A 16869-nucleotide genomic window follows, 5' to 3' on the forward strand; every position below is an offset into this window, starting at 1 on the left:
CTGGGATAAACCCAAATTGGTTCTAGTTTATTGTCCTTTCTTCCCCACTTGACTGGATTTGTTTTGCTGATATTTTATTTAAGAGTTTTATGTATATAAATTTACAAGAAAAAAACAAACAACCCCATCAAAAAGTGGGCAAAGGATATGAACAGACATTTCTCAAAAGAAGACATTCATACAGCCAACAGACACATGAAAAAATGCTCATCATCACTGGCCATCAGAGAAATGCAAATCAAAACCACAATGAGATACCATCTCACACCAGTTAGAATGGCGATCATTAAAAAGTCAGGAAACAACAGGTGCTGGAGAGGATGTGGAGAAATAGGAACACTTTTACACTGTTGGTGGGACTGTAAACTAGTTCAACCATTATGGAAAACAGTATGGCGATTCTTTAAAGATCTAGAACTAGATGTACCATATGACCTAGCCATCCCATTACTGGGTATATACCCAAAGGATTATAAATCATGCTGCTATAAAGACACATGCACACGTATGTTTATTGCGGCACTATTCACAATAGCAAAGACTTGGAATCAACCCAAATGTCCATCAGTGACAGACTGGATTAAGAAAATGTGGCACATATACAGCGTGGAATACTATGCAGCCATAAAAAAGGATGAGTTTGTGTCCTTTGTAGGGACATGGATGCAGCTGGAAACCATCATTCTTAGCAAACTATCACAAGAACAGAAAACCAAACACCGCATGTTCTCACTCATAGGTGGGAACTGAACAATGAGATCACTTGGACTCGGGAAGGGGAACATCACACACTGGGGCCTATCATGGGGAGGGGGGAGGGGGGAGGGATTGCATTGGGAGTTATACCTGATGTAAATGACGAGTTGATGGGTGCTGACGAGTTGATGGGTGCAGCACACCAACATGGCACAAGTATACATATGTAACAAACCTGCACGTTATGCACATGTACCCTAGAACTTAAAGTATAATAATAATAATAATAATAAAAAGAGTTTTATGTATATATTAATCAGAACAGGACCAAATTTCTTCTCTGAAATCCCTCTGTAGTTATTATCCCCTTTGAATGAATTGGGGGAAATATGCCCTCTTGTTCTCTTTTCTGATGGAGATGAGACAGAAACAATTTAGTTCTTGAAAGTTTGGTGGAACCCTCCTTTAAATCCCTCTGGTAATAGTGTGGTTATAATTTATAAGTACTGTTTTTCTTCTTTTTCTTTCTTTTCCTTCTTTTTTTTTTTTGAGACGGAGCCTCATTCTGTTGCCCAGGCTGGAGTGCGGTGGCGTGATCATGGCTCACTGCAACCTCTGCCTCCTGGGTTCAAGCGATTCTCCTGCCTCAGCCTCCTGAGTGGTTGGGACTACAGGTGGGTACCACCATGCCAGGCTAATTTTTGTATTTTTAGCAGAGACGGGGTTTCAGGCTGGTCTCAAACTCCTGACCTCAGGTGATCTGCCCACCTCTGCCTCCCAAAAGTGCTGGGATTACAGCCGTGAGCCACCGTGCCTGGCCATAAGTAGTCTTCTTTCTTTTTGAGATTATTAAAGGAAGTTTTTTTTTCTTCCTCTTAGAACTTTCATTTCATCTAAGTTTCCAAACTAAGTTACTCTTGGAGGTTTTTGGGCTGTGTAATGGGTTCATGCATATTCATTATATTAAAACATAGGACATTTAAAAGGGCCACTCTTGGACTAACGATGGCAGCATATCTTAAATCAAGGATTATAAGTAACCTGAATCTATAATCTCAAGTTCTATTGAAAATGCATATTTGTTCAAACTATGAGGGAGTCAATCTATCTTGGTGCCCAGGGGCAAACATTTGGAAGAAGATCCTTGAAGATCTCTGTAATTTTCTGGGGTACTGGGCCTACAGTACCCCAGAATGTTAGGCCCCCTATTTGTCCAGGATTAAGAAAAAGCCACACCAAGTTTCCAATAGAACATAACAGGCAGCAGAGAAGACAGAGACTGAAGGAGCTCCTGGGGGAGATGGAATTGTGACAAACGAAACCAGTGAGCCGAAATCAAGGCTAGCCCTGTGGCATGACTGGCTCTTGAGCAAGTGACATTATTATGTGACGTATTATATGTCTGGATCATTACTATGCTAAAATAAGTAGATTAAAATGAAAGGATTTTCCAAACAAATGCGGGAAGGAAAGCATTATGAAGTTTTCAGATATCATTAGCTATAACAAAGTTCAGAATGAATCATGACACCATGCAAAATGGGAAAATATTTGCAAGCAAGGAGAGGGTGGAGATGCCAGAACCTGTAAATTTACGCCAGCTGAGCACTCACTGTGGGGGCACTTGGCAAATGGATTTACTATTTTGCCAACACCAGTAAAGTGTTACAAAATTGCAACAGAATTTCTATGCAAACAATTGTTTTTTAAAAGGGTCCCTACATCGACTAATGCAATTCAGTTTTTTTCTGGGTAAGTACAAAGCCAGAAACTAAATGAAAAATATTAGAAATTATTTTTCTTGGAAGCATGTTGAATATTAAAATTGAGAATTACTTTCCTCCCCAAATCCCTCTCTCTCCCATCAGTCTTTTCATGCACCAACGTAACTTTAGTTTTCGTGGGAAAAGTGGTGAGTGAATAAGGGGCATGGGCATTTGAGAGAGCAGGCGAAGAGGAGGCTGGGGGATCCAGAAAAGGAAAAGATGGGGAGTCGTTCAATTGAACTCTGCCACCTTCATCTGTTAACAGGGATTCTTGCCTGTCTCGACCCACTCCCAGAGGCAATGTTACATTATCTGAGAAAGCTGGATATAAAATTTGAGCTCTACTGTCCCTGTCCCAACCCCCCTCCCCAGGAGAAAAAATTAGCTGAAATGTACTCATGGCATTACGGGTTTTTCTGGAAAACAAGGATAAATCAAGTTCTTTGAACATTTTTCTCCCCTGAAACTAAATCCATAAAAAGAGCGTTAAAAACCCATGGAAAGCGAGTTAAGTGACTTTTCGTCTTTGTACTCAGGGAATTCTGTAAGACCCACAGAAGAATAATGGCGCAAACAGCAATATTTTAATGTTGGAACGGTCCTCTGAAAAGTCTGCCCAAAATGCTACAAAGATAATTGTGCAGTAACTTTGATAAACTTCTAAAAACTCTGTTGGGACAGGAGGCAACAAAACTCCTCCAGATCAGCGAGCGTTCTGTTTATCCGAGGGTGCTGAGCCTGAGGCCCCGCAGCGATTCCCTTTTCGGCCCTTGGAGGCCTGAACTCAGGTCTAATCTTCCGTGTGCGCGTTCTGATACTCAGCCACCGTTCAATCTCCAGAGGCTGTTACAACTGTCCCCATTCTACAGATGAAGTTGAGGCTACGGCTTAGTGTTCTTGGGGAGGGAGGGAGTTGCGGGGAGAGAGAGAAGCTTTTCCTCATAACCTTAAACAAAAGTACTTAAACCCAAAGCAACTGAAAAATGATTTTCTTTCAACAACGGTGTTTCCTTTGGGGTCAAGTTCTTTTATCTCATCTACAAAACCAAGAAGCGGGACAAGTATTTTACTGCAAATTGGAATGGGGCGTTCCCCTCCCCCATCACCCCAATTCCAGAGGACGTCAATCACAGTGGACGCAGCACCGCGAGCGGAAATGCGGAGAGCATCAGCGTGGGGCACAATGAAACAAGAGCAGCCCCGGCCAGAGGTCCAGTAAAGCGGAAAGACGGCCCCGCCCGCATACCCCTCCGGAAAACTGAAGCGTCTCCTCTGACCCCCAAGGTCAGAAAGATTTATTACTTCCTTCGAGAAGGAGCAGCCACAGACCCGCTAGAGAGGGCTGGCAGGGTGTCGGAAGCCAGAGAACGGCGCTCCGCGTCCTCTCACTGCTCCAGGGCGCGGGGGTGTCCTCAGTGCCCGGAGAGGCTGGCAGTGTCGGCCCTGAGGGAAGCAAGGAGCGGACGGCCGACGGGATTTCTGCCCAAACTTTATCACCAACTCTTTCTGAGAGCAAAAACATGAGGCCGAGTCCGGCAGCTGCACGCAGAATTCAAGCCTCTGGCAGCTCTCGGCACCGACGCGCTCCGAATCCCGCGTTCGCATCCCGGCGCTTTGCGCGCAGAGAGCTACGCCTTCGGACCGGTGGACTGCAGCCCCAGCGCATCGCGGTAAAGCGGGTCACATTTTCACCCCCGAGGCGGCGGCTGTGGGAGCCGGCGCGGCGTTGGGGGCGGGGGCGGGGCCGGCGACGGGGGTGGGCCGCGCGGCGGAGGGGAGGAGCCGCGGCGACAGACGGCGGCGCGCACCAACCGGGCGCCGGCTGGCAGGAGCCGCGCAGAGGCTGGCCCGAGCGCGTTGCGGTCGCCCGGCGTAGGGGGAGTCGGGTAGCAGCATCCTCCCGGGCGCCGCTTTCGCGCGGCGGCGGCGGCTGCGGCTGCGGCGGGGTCTGTCTTTGCTTAGACATCTCGTTGGCTAGAAGCGGCTGGTACTGGGGGCGGGGCGGGTCGGGCAGTGCTGCCCACCTGGGTTTTCTTGCCTAGCGCTGTGTGTTCAGGGTCCTTTGGGCCAGTCGGAGGCTGCGGAGCGGCGGGGGTTGCCTGCGCTGCCCGCCCGGGCATCCTCCTGGTGATGGAAGCAGCCGCCGCCGCCGCTGTGGGGTCGCGCTGTGCCCCATCCACCGCTGCCAGAGAGGTGGGAAAATTCGCCGCACGGAGGCCGAAAGCGAGAGGGGCTGCGCCGCTATGCCGGGAGCTGAGTCCCATATAAGCAGCCCCCAGCCATCGCCCCCAGCCGGCTTCATTCCCCTGAGCGAGGCAGGAAGCTGCGGTCCCGAGAGAGCGAAGGAGACGTCGCTGGAGCCGGGACGCTCCGGGTTCGGTGGAGCGCTGAGCGGGGCTCCGGGCCGGGTGAAAGTTTTTCTTCCCGAGCAGCAGGGCGCCCGCTGCCCGGAAACTCTGCGCAGGGATAAGTCGGCCGACTCCTCCGTCCCCTCGAAGGTGCGGGGACCCACAGCGGAAGCGAGAGGGAGCGAAATCGAGGAACGAGTGACAGCCGGACAGTCCGCCGGGCGGTGATCCGGGGCCGCTCCCGGACGCGCCCTCGGCTCCAGGTGAGCGGAGGAACCGGGCAGAACCGAGGGTGGGCGTTACTTAGGAGGAGAAGGCCGGGAGGGAGATTGGGGCGCATCCGCTCACTCCGCTTCCCCTCGCAGGTCCTTCCCGGAGCCGCTGCCATGGGAGAGCCAGCCTTGGGCGCTGGGGACCAGCCGCCGCGCCCACCTCGGAGTCGCGGCCCGAGTCCCGGCGCCAGCAGCCAGCCCGCTGCGTTGCACCCTTCCCGGGCTGCAGGGCTGCCTCCGCCGCGCCGCCGGCCCGGATTGTGCCTGTGATGAGCCGCAGCCCGCCGCGAGCTCTGCCCCCGGGCGCGCTCCCTCGGCTGCTCCACGCTGCGCCTGCAGCCGCGCCGCGTGCCCTGCTCCCGCAGTGGCCCCGGCGCCCAGGACGCCGCTGGCCTGCGTCCCCTCTCGGAATGAAGGTGTTCCGTAGGAAGGCGCTGGTGTTGTGCGCGGGCTATGCACTGCTGCTGGTGCTCACCATGCTCAACCTCCTGGACTACAAGTGGCACAAGGAGCCGCTGCAGCAGTGCAACCCCGACGGGCCGCTGGGTGCCGCAGCAGGGGCAGCTGGAGGCAGCTGGGGGCGCCCGGGGCCTCCTCCGGCCGCGCCGCCCCGTGCTCATGCCCGTTTGGACCTCCGCACTCCTTACCGACCTCCCGCTGCCGCCGTCGGGGCGGCTCCTGCAGCCGCGGCAGGGATGGCGGGGTTTGCGGCCCCTGCAGGCAATGGCACTCGGGGCACCGGGAGCGTCGGGGACAAGCGGCAGCTGGTGTACGTGTTCACCACGTGGCGCTCTGGCTCGTCGTTCTTCGGCGAGCTATTCAATCAGAATCCCGAGGTGTTCTTTCTCTACGAGCCAGTGTGGCATGTATGGCAAAAACTGTATCCGGGGGACGCCGTTTCCCTGCAGGGGGCAGCGCGGGACATGCTGAGCGCTCTGTACCGCTGCGACCTCTCTGTCTTCCAACTGTATAGCCCCGCGGGCAGCGGGGGGCGCAACCTCACCACGCTGGGCATCTTCGGCGCAGCCACCAACAAGGTAGTGTGCTCGTCACCACTCTGCCCCGCCTACCGCAAGGAGGTTGTGGGGTTGGTGGACGACCGCGTGTGCAAGAAGTGCCCGCCGCAGCGCCTGGCGCGTTTCGAGGAGGAATGCCGCAAGTACCGCACGCTAGTCATAAAGGGTGTGCGCGTCTTCGACGTGGCGGTGTTGGCGCCACTGCTGCGAGACCCGGCCCTGGACCTCAAGGTCATCCACCTGGTGCGTGATCCCCGCGCAGTGGCGAGCTCACGGATCCGCTCGCGCCACGGCCTCATCCGTGAGAGCCTACAGGTGGTGCGCAGCCGAGACCCGCGAGCTCACCGCATGCCCTTCCTGGAGGCAGCGGGCCACAAACTTGGCGCCAAGAAGGAGGGCGTGGGCGGCCCCGCGGACTACCACGCTCTGGGCGCTATGGAGGTCATCTGCAATAGTATGGCTAAGACGCTGCAGACAGCCCTCCAGCCCCCTGACTGGCTGCAGGGCCACTACCTGGTGGTGCGGTACGAGGACCTGGTGGGAGACCCCGTCAAGACACTACGGAGAGTGTACGATTTTGTGGGACTGTTGGTGAGCCCCGAAATGGAGCAGTTTGCCCTGAACATGACCAGTGGCTCGGGCTCCTCCTCCAAACCTTTCGTGGTATCTGCACGCAATGCCACGCAGGCCGCCAATGCCTGGCGGACCGCCCTCACCTTCCAGCAGATAAAACAGGTGGAGGAGTTTTGCTACCAGCCCATGGCCGTCCTGGGCTATGAGCGGGTCAACAGTCCTGAAGAGGTCAAAGACCTCAGCAAGACCCTGCTTCGGAAGCCGCGTCTCTGAAAGCGGGGAGACCTGATGCCCTGTGATGATACCTATAAAGAGGATTGTAGTGTGTTTAAACAAACACAGTCCAGACTCAAACAGAGGAAGCCCACATACTCTATTATAGATATATAAATAATCACACAGACACTTGCTGTCAGTGTTTTGAGTCAGTGCATTTCAAGGAACAGCCACAAAATACACACATACACCCCTCAGAAAAGGCAAGACTTGAACGTTCTGTCCAGGTGCCCCTCTTCTCCTCTCCTTTGCTTTCTCTTGTCCTCCTTCTCCTATTTCTTACCCTGCCCTCCACCTGCCTTCCATTTTGAAGTGGGATGTTCATGAAATCAAGTTCCAGTAACCCAAATCTTGTTTACAAAATTTTCGTGGTATCTGTGAACATGTAAGAGTAATTTGGATGTGGGGGTGGGGGTGGAGAAAGGGGAAGTGGTCCAGAAAGAAAAAGCCCCATTGGGCATGATAAGCCGAGGAGGCATTCTTCTAAAGTCGACTTTTGTGTAAAAAGCAAAGGTTCCATGTGAGTATTAATAAAGAAAATAATAAATAATATTCTTTTTTATATTTGCCTCCATTACTTTGGATTCACCTGTGTTACTTGTCCTCAGCTTCAGATAGAATCTCCCTCCCCTCCCTTGTTTCCATTTTTCCAGTCTCTTTCCTGAAAGGCAGCTAAACTGGGTGGGAGCAATTTGTGTCTCCTTGGTAATAACCTGGGGGATGTTTTCTCACATGTAAATCTCAGCCTGTTAGGTGCCCAGGAATGAAACACATCTTTGAATTCTAAAGGCAGAAACCAAACAGGGCAGTGGAAGAAAAAGCACACTCTTTTCTTCAACTTTGAACACAACAAGAAGCAACTCCTTCAGGACTTGAAAGCATTTGGTTTTTCATTCCTCTTCAGTTAAGATGGGGAACCTTGAAGCAGAGACCAATGTTTTGGTGCTGAGGTTGGTTCAGAAAAAGGATTTTTTAAAAAAGTATGTAATTTTTAAAAGTCTGATTATTAGAACACAGACCTCAGAAAGTAGTGTGACCATATTGCTGGCAATGGTAGCAGCTTCTTTGGTTTAGCAAAGTGACAGAAGTATCTGTTTGGAGTGTTTTTCTGACTATGACACGGTATGTGGAGGTGGATGAAAGCAGTGAAGTTTCATCTGAGAACCGTAAGGGCTTTTCCTTTTCTTTCTTGCTTCCCATTTAAATTAGTGCAGGAGAGAATATGAATTTATAATGTTTTACTTGGGATGCCTGTGGAGTATGTTGCTTTTCTTTATCATGTTTCCTAAAAGTAAATTTGCAAAGAAAGTAACATGCTGCAGACAGTATAAGGCTTCAGCCAAGAGCTGCTTTTAGATATGATAATGAATTGTGGTAAAGAGGAAATGAAAATGAACTAGTGTGTAGGATTTTGAAATTTGGTATTTTCCAAGGAGAAAACCAGTAAATTTTCCTGTAGTGGTTATGATGTTGTGTCCTGAACCCATTTGGTACTGAAACATTCTGCAGAATGTCATAGTATGGGAAAAAATTATGAAGCCCAAATGGGAACAAGAGACAGTGTAGTTGTATATTACAGTAAATACAGTACAAGTTCATTATCATCATGGTTTTATTTTACTATGATTTTTTATGAGACCTCTGAAAGCCAGCATATATAGGTTAAATGCTGAGAATTTTATTTTAGGGAAAAGATGATAAAAATAATATGTACGTGGGGAATACTTTAACACATGATGATTCTTAAGTATAATTACCATTGCAATGCGAAATCTAGCTACACTGGTAAGAATTCCAAGATAAAGAAGCATAAAGGTTTAAAAAGGGGTGTATTTAGAAATGAATTTTATAACACAATCTAGAATGGTTATTTCTTAATTTACTGAAATAGTTTTTAGTATTGTGTTTCCGAAGCCAGATTACAGCTCTAATACATTGATCATGTTTTCCATATTTTTGTGGTAGTGCCTATGCTGAATTAGCTTCACCAGCAGTAGAATATTTGTAATAGATTTAATTTAAGAATACTTTAAAATTAAATGAACAAAATAATTAATGTCGAATGACTAGATGAAACAGATTTAACAGGAAATTAAGAGAGCAGCATTAAAAAGCAACCACTCTGAATAAAATAACCATTTATAAACAAATTTTGTGTGGCATTAGAATCAGCTCTTATCAATCACAGTGAAATTCATGCCTAATTGTTGAGTGAAGGATTTTCAAGCAGTTGAATTCATTCTTCTTTCAGCCTATCTAAGGATTTGGACTGTGTTAAAGTAGAATTACGATGGTTTGGATCTTGTATTTAAAACAATATTAGATGCTAGATAGAGCCTTTGCAGCTGGCAGAGCATTTGTGGCCTCTTCTCAGATGAAATTTTAAGCTAAACACCAACAGATCCTCAGCTTGCTCTGTTTGAACAGGGTTTCTGTTCGTAATCTCCTTGTTTTGTAGCAGCTGCATTCTCTCCACTCTGCCACTCCTGTGCTCTGTAATTTGAAAAGGTGAATTGTTGCTCCTGGAGATTTGTACCTAGCTGCCTTCTAGGAAAGTGAGACAGGTGTTGTTCCCACTAAGGGCTGATATAGTCATATCAGTGACATTCAGCTTCCGAAGGTTTGAGAAGGAGAGAGTAGCATTTTTGGCGTTAACAAGCTTCTGTCAACCCCTAGTACAAGCAGACCTGTGCTATGACAAATTGCAACAGAGCCTGTGACCATTTTTGAGGCAGCAAATATGAAAGAGATGCTTTCACATTTCCCAAGCTGGCAATATGTCCGTCAGCAAGAGAAAATATCTTTAGAGCAGGTTGTCAGAGTGATTTTCATTTTCAAATTCTGCTCAACTGATAGCACTCCTGACTTACCCCTTGACTTTGGAATGCCTTTGTTAATGAGGAAGCTGTATTTATAAAACAAAGTTTACCCGGTGCATTTGGTCAACAAATTTGAGTTTGGAACAAGGCAGAGGCACAGGCTGAGAGCTTAAATTTCAAGGAGCTCAGAGCCACTCAAAGACCTCATTCAGACTGGCAGAGATACCTTGCAGGCAGGGGCCAGAGCAAATCTATACCCTTCAGTGTCCACCACATAGTGCATGATAAATATTTATTAAATAAGTGAATGAAATATGCAACTACTAAATTTTGAAAATACTTGGAAGGGAGAGAGTGGAAGAATGTATTATCTGTGTGGAGAAAATGCCAGCTTGTTCAGTAAAGTTTGCTGAAGGAAATAAGCCATAGGCTCTAATTAGATGTGGGGAGTGAGCAATAGGAATATCTTAAGGATTTCCAGGGCAACTGTTTATAGACTGTTTCCCACCGATGAATTAGAGACAAAATGCAGAATTTCTAAGTGTGGAGAGGTAAATGTTTGAAGTAAGGAATTTGATTGTTACTGTTTTCCCAGTTGCATGAACACCATAAGGGTGGGGATCAGAATAAACCTGCAGAGCACATGTTGTCTGGGTGTGTAAGGGAGGGCTAAAAAGCTGTTTATTTTTGCAGAAGTCATGTGGCACTTATTGTTTTGAGTGCTGTGAATGTGTAGTTTGATGGATTGTGATGTATTAGGTTGGTGCAAGCGTGATTGTGGTTTTTGTCATTGAAAGTAATGGCAAAAACTGCAATTACATTTGCACCCACCTAATAGATTTTCTGCAGGTATAGGGATGGTTACTTTCAGGAAGTTTGTCCTATTGTGGATGCTGAATGAGACAATGGCTGCCTGTTTCCGTACATTCCCTGCTTGGACACAGCCAGTTCTGTCCAGGATTTCTGTTGCACACAGTACAGTTGCAGCTGGATTATGTGACTGGTTTGAAATTAATGTGAATTTGGAGGAGGTTATTAAATTAATATTCCCTGGGTCTTGAAATCCAGACTCTAGAGATGACTCTAGGAAGAGCAAGAGGGAAATGAAAAGGCATGTCTCATCATGTAGGCATGGTAAATAAGGACAAGGTGTCGCTTACCATCCTCCCCCAACTTTCTCTCTTCCCTACACACAACACACATGCACACACACATACAATTGAATGTATGCATTGTCTTGAAGAGATGTGGATGAGAGAATGTTCTAATTCCAGCTAACAGATATGTGATGAGGCACACTTTTGATCTCAGGCTTCTGGAGAGTGAGTGGTCGGCCAGTTGTTACATTAGAAAGCATGACAGTTCTGTGTCAGGATCCAACGGGGATAGGTAGAAAATGACAATCACAATTTGAGGAATGACTTGAGGTGTATGATGGGATGTCCTGAAGTAAATGCATAGTTTATAGATCCCTTTTGTCCTTCACCTTGAGGAGACCCTTTTCAAATCTGTCACAGCTAAGAAAACAGTTCATTCAAATACTTTCCCCGCTTTCGGGACATTCAGTTGCTACTTTTGCAGTTCAAGTATGAGCCACTGAGCTGCTCAGGAACAGGCTTTGGTACAAGTATTTAATTGAAATTATAGGGCTTGACTTTTATTAGATCTGATGCAATTCTGCACATCCTTAATCAAATTATGCTAAGAAAATGTTAAACTTTGCATAACACATTAAGTTTATAGAATTGGAAACTGTATGAGCCAGTGTTTGGGGTAGGGGGTGCTGGTATTGTTTCTAAATGAAGGAGCTTTGAAGGAGCAGGAGTCTGTCTGTACACATGGTAACAGGATGATAAAGGATGGCCATGGATAAACCTTAACTTTTGGTCAAACTAGTTTTATCTGTAATCAAATGTCAAAAGTATTTTTGGGCTGCTTGAACTTTTAGGTTGGTAATAGTCACCCTACCAAGTGAATGGCAATAAAAATGATCACTGGGGCTAAAAGCTATACTCAGAACTAGTCTGTAATGGCTCCCATCCCAGGTGTAAAGACAGGGCTTGAGAGAAATTCACCTTGAAGCAGTTAGTCTTCTAGACAGGATCAACTACATAATTTGCAGGGCTCAGTGCAAAATGAAAATGCAACGCCCTTGTTGAAAAAACTATTAAGCCTTTCAAGATGGCAGCAGAGAATGAAACCAAGTGTGGGGTCCTTCTGAGTGGGGGGCCCTGTGTAACTGTGCAGGTTGTATATCCCTGAAGCTGGTCCTGTCTCCAGATGCAGAGGATGAAATGACTAGCTATAGGAGACAGCAAATAATGGTGTCCTACAAGTTCTTGGAAAATGAGTGCAAAGGTATGGGTTATTATGGGTAACTATAATGAAAGCAAACACAAGCTCACTTTGCATGATGGAATTCCAAAGAGGTCAGTGCATACATGACAAATAATCCTTGATGATTGCAGCAAGAGATTGACAATGCCCCCTCAATCACTGGTTGGGCTTGAGAACACTCAGAACTGATCTGGCTGGAGACTGAGAGAGCATTTGCTGTTCCTGGGATTCCTCTCACAAGAACAGGTCAGATGTCTTGCATAAGGATGAAGAACATGGTGTCCTTGTCCTCTGGCTGTTCCCTTTCTTCTGTAACTTTTGTAAGGCTCTCGCTTGATTTGCATAGTATATAATAGAGACAGAAAGTCTATGCATGGAAAAGCAAAAGGTCAAGTCACAATAAGCTCAAGGAGTAAATGTACAAGATGTGCTAAACACTGATATACCTCTTTATTATGTTAAGTATAGTCAGCTAAGTTTTTTTATTATAGGCTTGATATGTCCCATTTTCCTCTGAATAACTTCTCTACACTCTCTCCACTGTACCCCCTGCCTCCCATTTCTTCTTCACTTTGTGAATCTCATTATTAAGACCCTGGATCTTTTTGAAACTTTTATTCATCAGCCCACTCCAAAATGCAGAAATGCTTTTCAGTCCTCTTATCCCCCTGACTACCTCCTGCATAGATCTGTCAGTGTGTGCTGCTACAGATTGGAATTGTTTGTTTATAGGCCCATTTCCTCTCATGTCTTGGACTTCATATATATGGGGCAGACAGAAGCTGAAAAAGCAAGGCAAATTAATCTAGACAAAAAGGAATACCAAATAATGCCCATGGAAGGCCTCAAATGTTTTTCCACATTAATGTTTGAAAGAGAGAAACAAACAAATGGAAGGCCCCAAATGAAAGGTAACAACTGAATTACACAGTCCAACACATTTTTTGAGTCAAGTAGGAAAATATATTACCGTCATGTTGGCTGAGGCTGTATTTGTTTTTGACACGTAGAGGTCATGGCCAGTATGATCATCTTTTAACCATTTCAGGAACTGAAAAAATTTTAAGAAACAATGTAGAAGTCTAAATATTACATTTCCATTTTTAGATGTCCCAGTTGCTCTGGCAAACTCCCAGTCTTTCTATGAATGAACTAGCTCCTGGGAGGAATTAAAATCTTTCATTTCTTATATTGGTGCTCAGTATTTTTACATAAAGGATGGTGTTACATTATTCATCTCTAAAGGAAAATAGGAATGAAAACACATCTTCTTTCTGAGATAATGACATTCATATCAATCGTTTTTAGTCCTGTTATTTAACCAGACCTACTTGCTGGTGAGACCAGTATTCTCCCAAGGATGTGAGTTCTGAGTTCACATTATTTAGGTTAGATCTTTACCTCACATAGTTTCTCATTTATATTTACACATTTCCCAAGTGACTTCTTCATGTGCTGTGCTCTTTATAACTTTCTATCACCATTTTCATTTCACTTTCAAATGCCCTAATAGCAAGAATGATGATGTACCAGTCAATGTGCAAAGCATTTTATAAGTGTGATTCCATTGGATTCTCATCACAATTCTATGAAATAGGTATCATTATGGTCCCCATTTTACAGAAGGGAATGTAGAAGGTTCAGATGGGTAATTTTCCTAAGGTCACACAGCTAGTGTGTGGCAAAATCTATTTCTTTTTGCTTAGTACATCAGAGACTACCCTGTTTCCATTTAAGGGATACCAACAAAATAGCAAACCCTTTTTGTGCCAGTCAGTGCTTTCTGAGAAACTTGTCCTAAATGCCTATGGCATTATGCCTTCAGCCAGGGAACAGGTGTTACCGGTATCTTTAGAGATGCATTTCTGTGCAGCAGAAAAAAAAGTAATTGTTAGTTTAAGTGCCTTTGGCCAAAATTCCTCTTAGAATGACTTTTATTTAGCAAAACACTGTAATAGGCTGTTTTAGTGGTGGAAACAAGCTCTGTAAAGAACCCAAACAGGAAATTTGGGGGTTGTGGGAAAGAAAGCTTGAAAGGAGTGGGGGAGAGGTAAAGGGTGGAATAACAGGGAACAAACAAGACAGGATACTGGAACCCAAGAGGGGAGATCACAGTGGCTCTCCCCAGAAGAAAAGAGAATGGCCAGTGACTGGAAGAGCCAGGGCCCATGGTGGAGTTGTTTGCTCAACTGTGCTGCCATAAAGTCACTTTGGTTGCCCCAAACCTCCAGTAAAGGTTTCCACATACCTAGCCTTGAGTGAGTGGTGCTTTGAAAGTTGAAGGGATCAAGGTAGTGCCAAATGGGATGACGTGGGGGCAAAAACATGCCAGTTCCTACATGGAGGTGAAAGGTAGAGAGGTGAATGCAAATTCACCAAAAGGAACTCTGGAGGTAGATTTGGTCCATGGAAGTGTTGGTTTACCCCAAGAGATGTCTGGGAGGGAGAAAAGTTTCTTCCCAACTGTGAGATGATGATTCTAGGCAATCTTGTTTAAATTTTACAGGACAAAGTGGCCTCATCAAAGCTTAAGGAGCAGGGGATGTCCAGGAGGCTAATATATGGCTTGCAACTCTCAAGGCTACACAGGCAGGACTCAGTAAGCAGGTGGAGATGTAGCAAAGTTAGGAAATGTTGGCATGCCATAAAAGCTGTGTGATAGTGTCAGCTCAGTCATGTACAAGTGTGGTGGTGTGGTGTAGGTGTAGAAAGTGAGGTGTAGAAAGGCTGAATGATGTACTCAGTGTCCCATTCCTAGTTAGAGAAAGAGCACAAACTAGAAATTACAGCCTGTGATTCCCAGTTGGGAGCTCTCTGACATGCTCTCACCCTGAGACTTTTTATTTCCTTGGTTCCTACCAGTCTTTTGGTCATTCCAGTGTTTATCAATGTCTTTACAGAATGGGGATCAGAGAAGAAGTGCCCTTTGGGATTCTTGTCAAACTTTAGTAGGAGATGAGGTTGAAACTAAAGCAGACAGCTGAATAGGGTGGTCTGAGAGTGTTAGTTCAGGTTTTTTGGTGCAAAACGTACTCAACTAGATTGAGAAAATCAGGAAATTAGCTGGAAAAGATGGGAAAGCCCACACAATTGGAAGAACAGTTGAAGAACCAGATGGGATACTCTGGTTTCCTCCCTCCCTCCCCAATCCCTCCATCCCTGCCTTCCCTTTTCCTTCCATGTTTCTTTCCCCTTCCTCTTTCCTCCTTCCTTCTCTTTCTTTGTTGTACTTCACACATTTAGAACTCAAAGTCCTGGAAGAGAGAGTTGGATCAGCTGAGGCTGGGTCAGGTGTTTGTGCCTTGGTACCTGAGCAAGGTACCTTGACTAACAGTCCCACCAATCTGCACACAATGTGGACAAGTGATTTTCCATAAGAAAATCAGGCTGCAATTATCAAAAGTAGGAGAAGTGGATGCCGGGTGGTCTTAACCAATAAATGTCTTCTGTATTCATTAATATACTTTATTCTCCTGCTACCTTGACTAATTGGGGGTTATTTTATTTAGAGTCCACTACATACAAGGTTTTTCACTCTGCACTGCTATGTTAAAATGTGGGCAGAGATGTGCCTTAGTAGTTAATTGGGCCACCATGCTTGTTGGATATAAATAAGACCATTCACTTATTTTGTCTTAAGTAATGCAGATAAATGGGACACCAGATGGAATTCATGTAGTGAAATTCATGCAGATACTGTATTTTGTGATATGCCTTCTTTCAGGTTTTAATGATCATGCCGCCTTATACTTTTATAATGCTTTGTAAGTTTACGAAGTATAGCAGATATTGCTGATTCCCCACCCACTGCCCATTCTCCCCTTCTTTCTTATTCACAGAACCTTGATTTTGTTCAGGGAGGCAATATGCTCAGCTAAAAATATTTCCCAGTTTCCCTTGTAGGTAGGAATGATCATGTGACAGCCAATGAGATGTAAATGGAAGTCTGCTGGGGATATCTGGGTAAGTTTTATGTATCTGATATAGACAGAGCTTTTTCTTGCCTGTTTTGTCCTTTTTCTTTTTTTTTTTTTTTTCTGGCTGGTCTGCAGATTGAGTACGGAAGTGGGGCCTCTACCTTGTGACTGAGAGGGAGCCAGGGGGTAAAGGCTGCTTGCAGAAAGAGGAGCCAGGGATACTGATGACATCATGAAGCCACTTCATCAGCGTGGGCCACTGGTCTCCAGAATACCTGTGATGTGGGAACAATAAACACTTACTTGTTTAAGCTGTTGCTGCCAACTTTGTTACTCATAGCCAAGTACAGTCCTAATGAATACAGCAAATATTCTCATTAATATTTTATTAGATCATTTGAAACTTATGATTACTGGGCAGAAATAGGATTATGATCTTTCTCTTATGGAAGAAGCTGAAACTCAGAGAAACTAAGTGACTTGCTCAAGGTCACAAAATATGGTATGTATCAGATTTGATGCCCAATTTAATGCTTTTTCTACTCAGCCAGTGGTTCTCAGCTGGATGTAGGACTGTCCTTGCAATCTGGTTGGGGGAAAGATTGGGAGACAGCCTTTGGAATTTTTTTTTCCATGACTAGGGAATGGGACTGGCATTTAGTAGGCTGGAAGCAATAATGCTGAATGTTCTGCCTTGCTCAGGACAATCCCACATAATGAAGAATTGTCCTGCTCCAAATGTTAATAGTGGTCCCCTTGAGAAATACCAAGCTAAATTAAGCCAAAGAAAATTACACACTGACTCAGAACTGAGAATAAGGCTGTCTCATAATGATACTCAATAAATGT

The 16869-nt window shown here is 45.7% G+C and overlaps 1 protein-coding gene across 2 annotated transcripts; it reads left to right on the top strand.

Annotated features, from left to right (window-relative positions):
• Positions 1–4321: 4321 nt before the first annotated feature.
• CHST2 (carbohydrate sulfotransferase 2) lies at positions 4322–7494 on the top strand. Of its 2 annotated transcripts, XM_015131917.3 has the most exons (2): positions 4322–5073; positions 5176–7494. In XM_015131917.3, the coding sequence occupies exon 2, from the start codon at positions 5352–5354 to the stop codon at positions 6942–6944; it is 1593 nt and encodes a 530-aa protein (XP_014987403.1). In that variant the 5' UTR covers positions 4322–5073; positions 5176–5351; the 3' UTR covers positions 6945–7494.
• The last annotated feature ends 9375 nt before the right edge of the window (positions 7495–16869 follow it).

The sequence above is a fragment of the Macaca mulatta genome, chromosome 2, assembly GCF_049350105.2.
Source record: "Macaca mulatta isolate MMU2019108-1 chromosome 2, T2T-MMU8v2.0, whole genome shotgun sequence".
In the NCBI taxonomy this organism is placed as follows: domain Eukaryota; kingdom Metazoa; phylum Chordata; class Mammalia; order Primates; family Cercopithecidae; genus Macaca; species Macaca mulatta.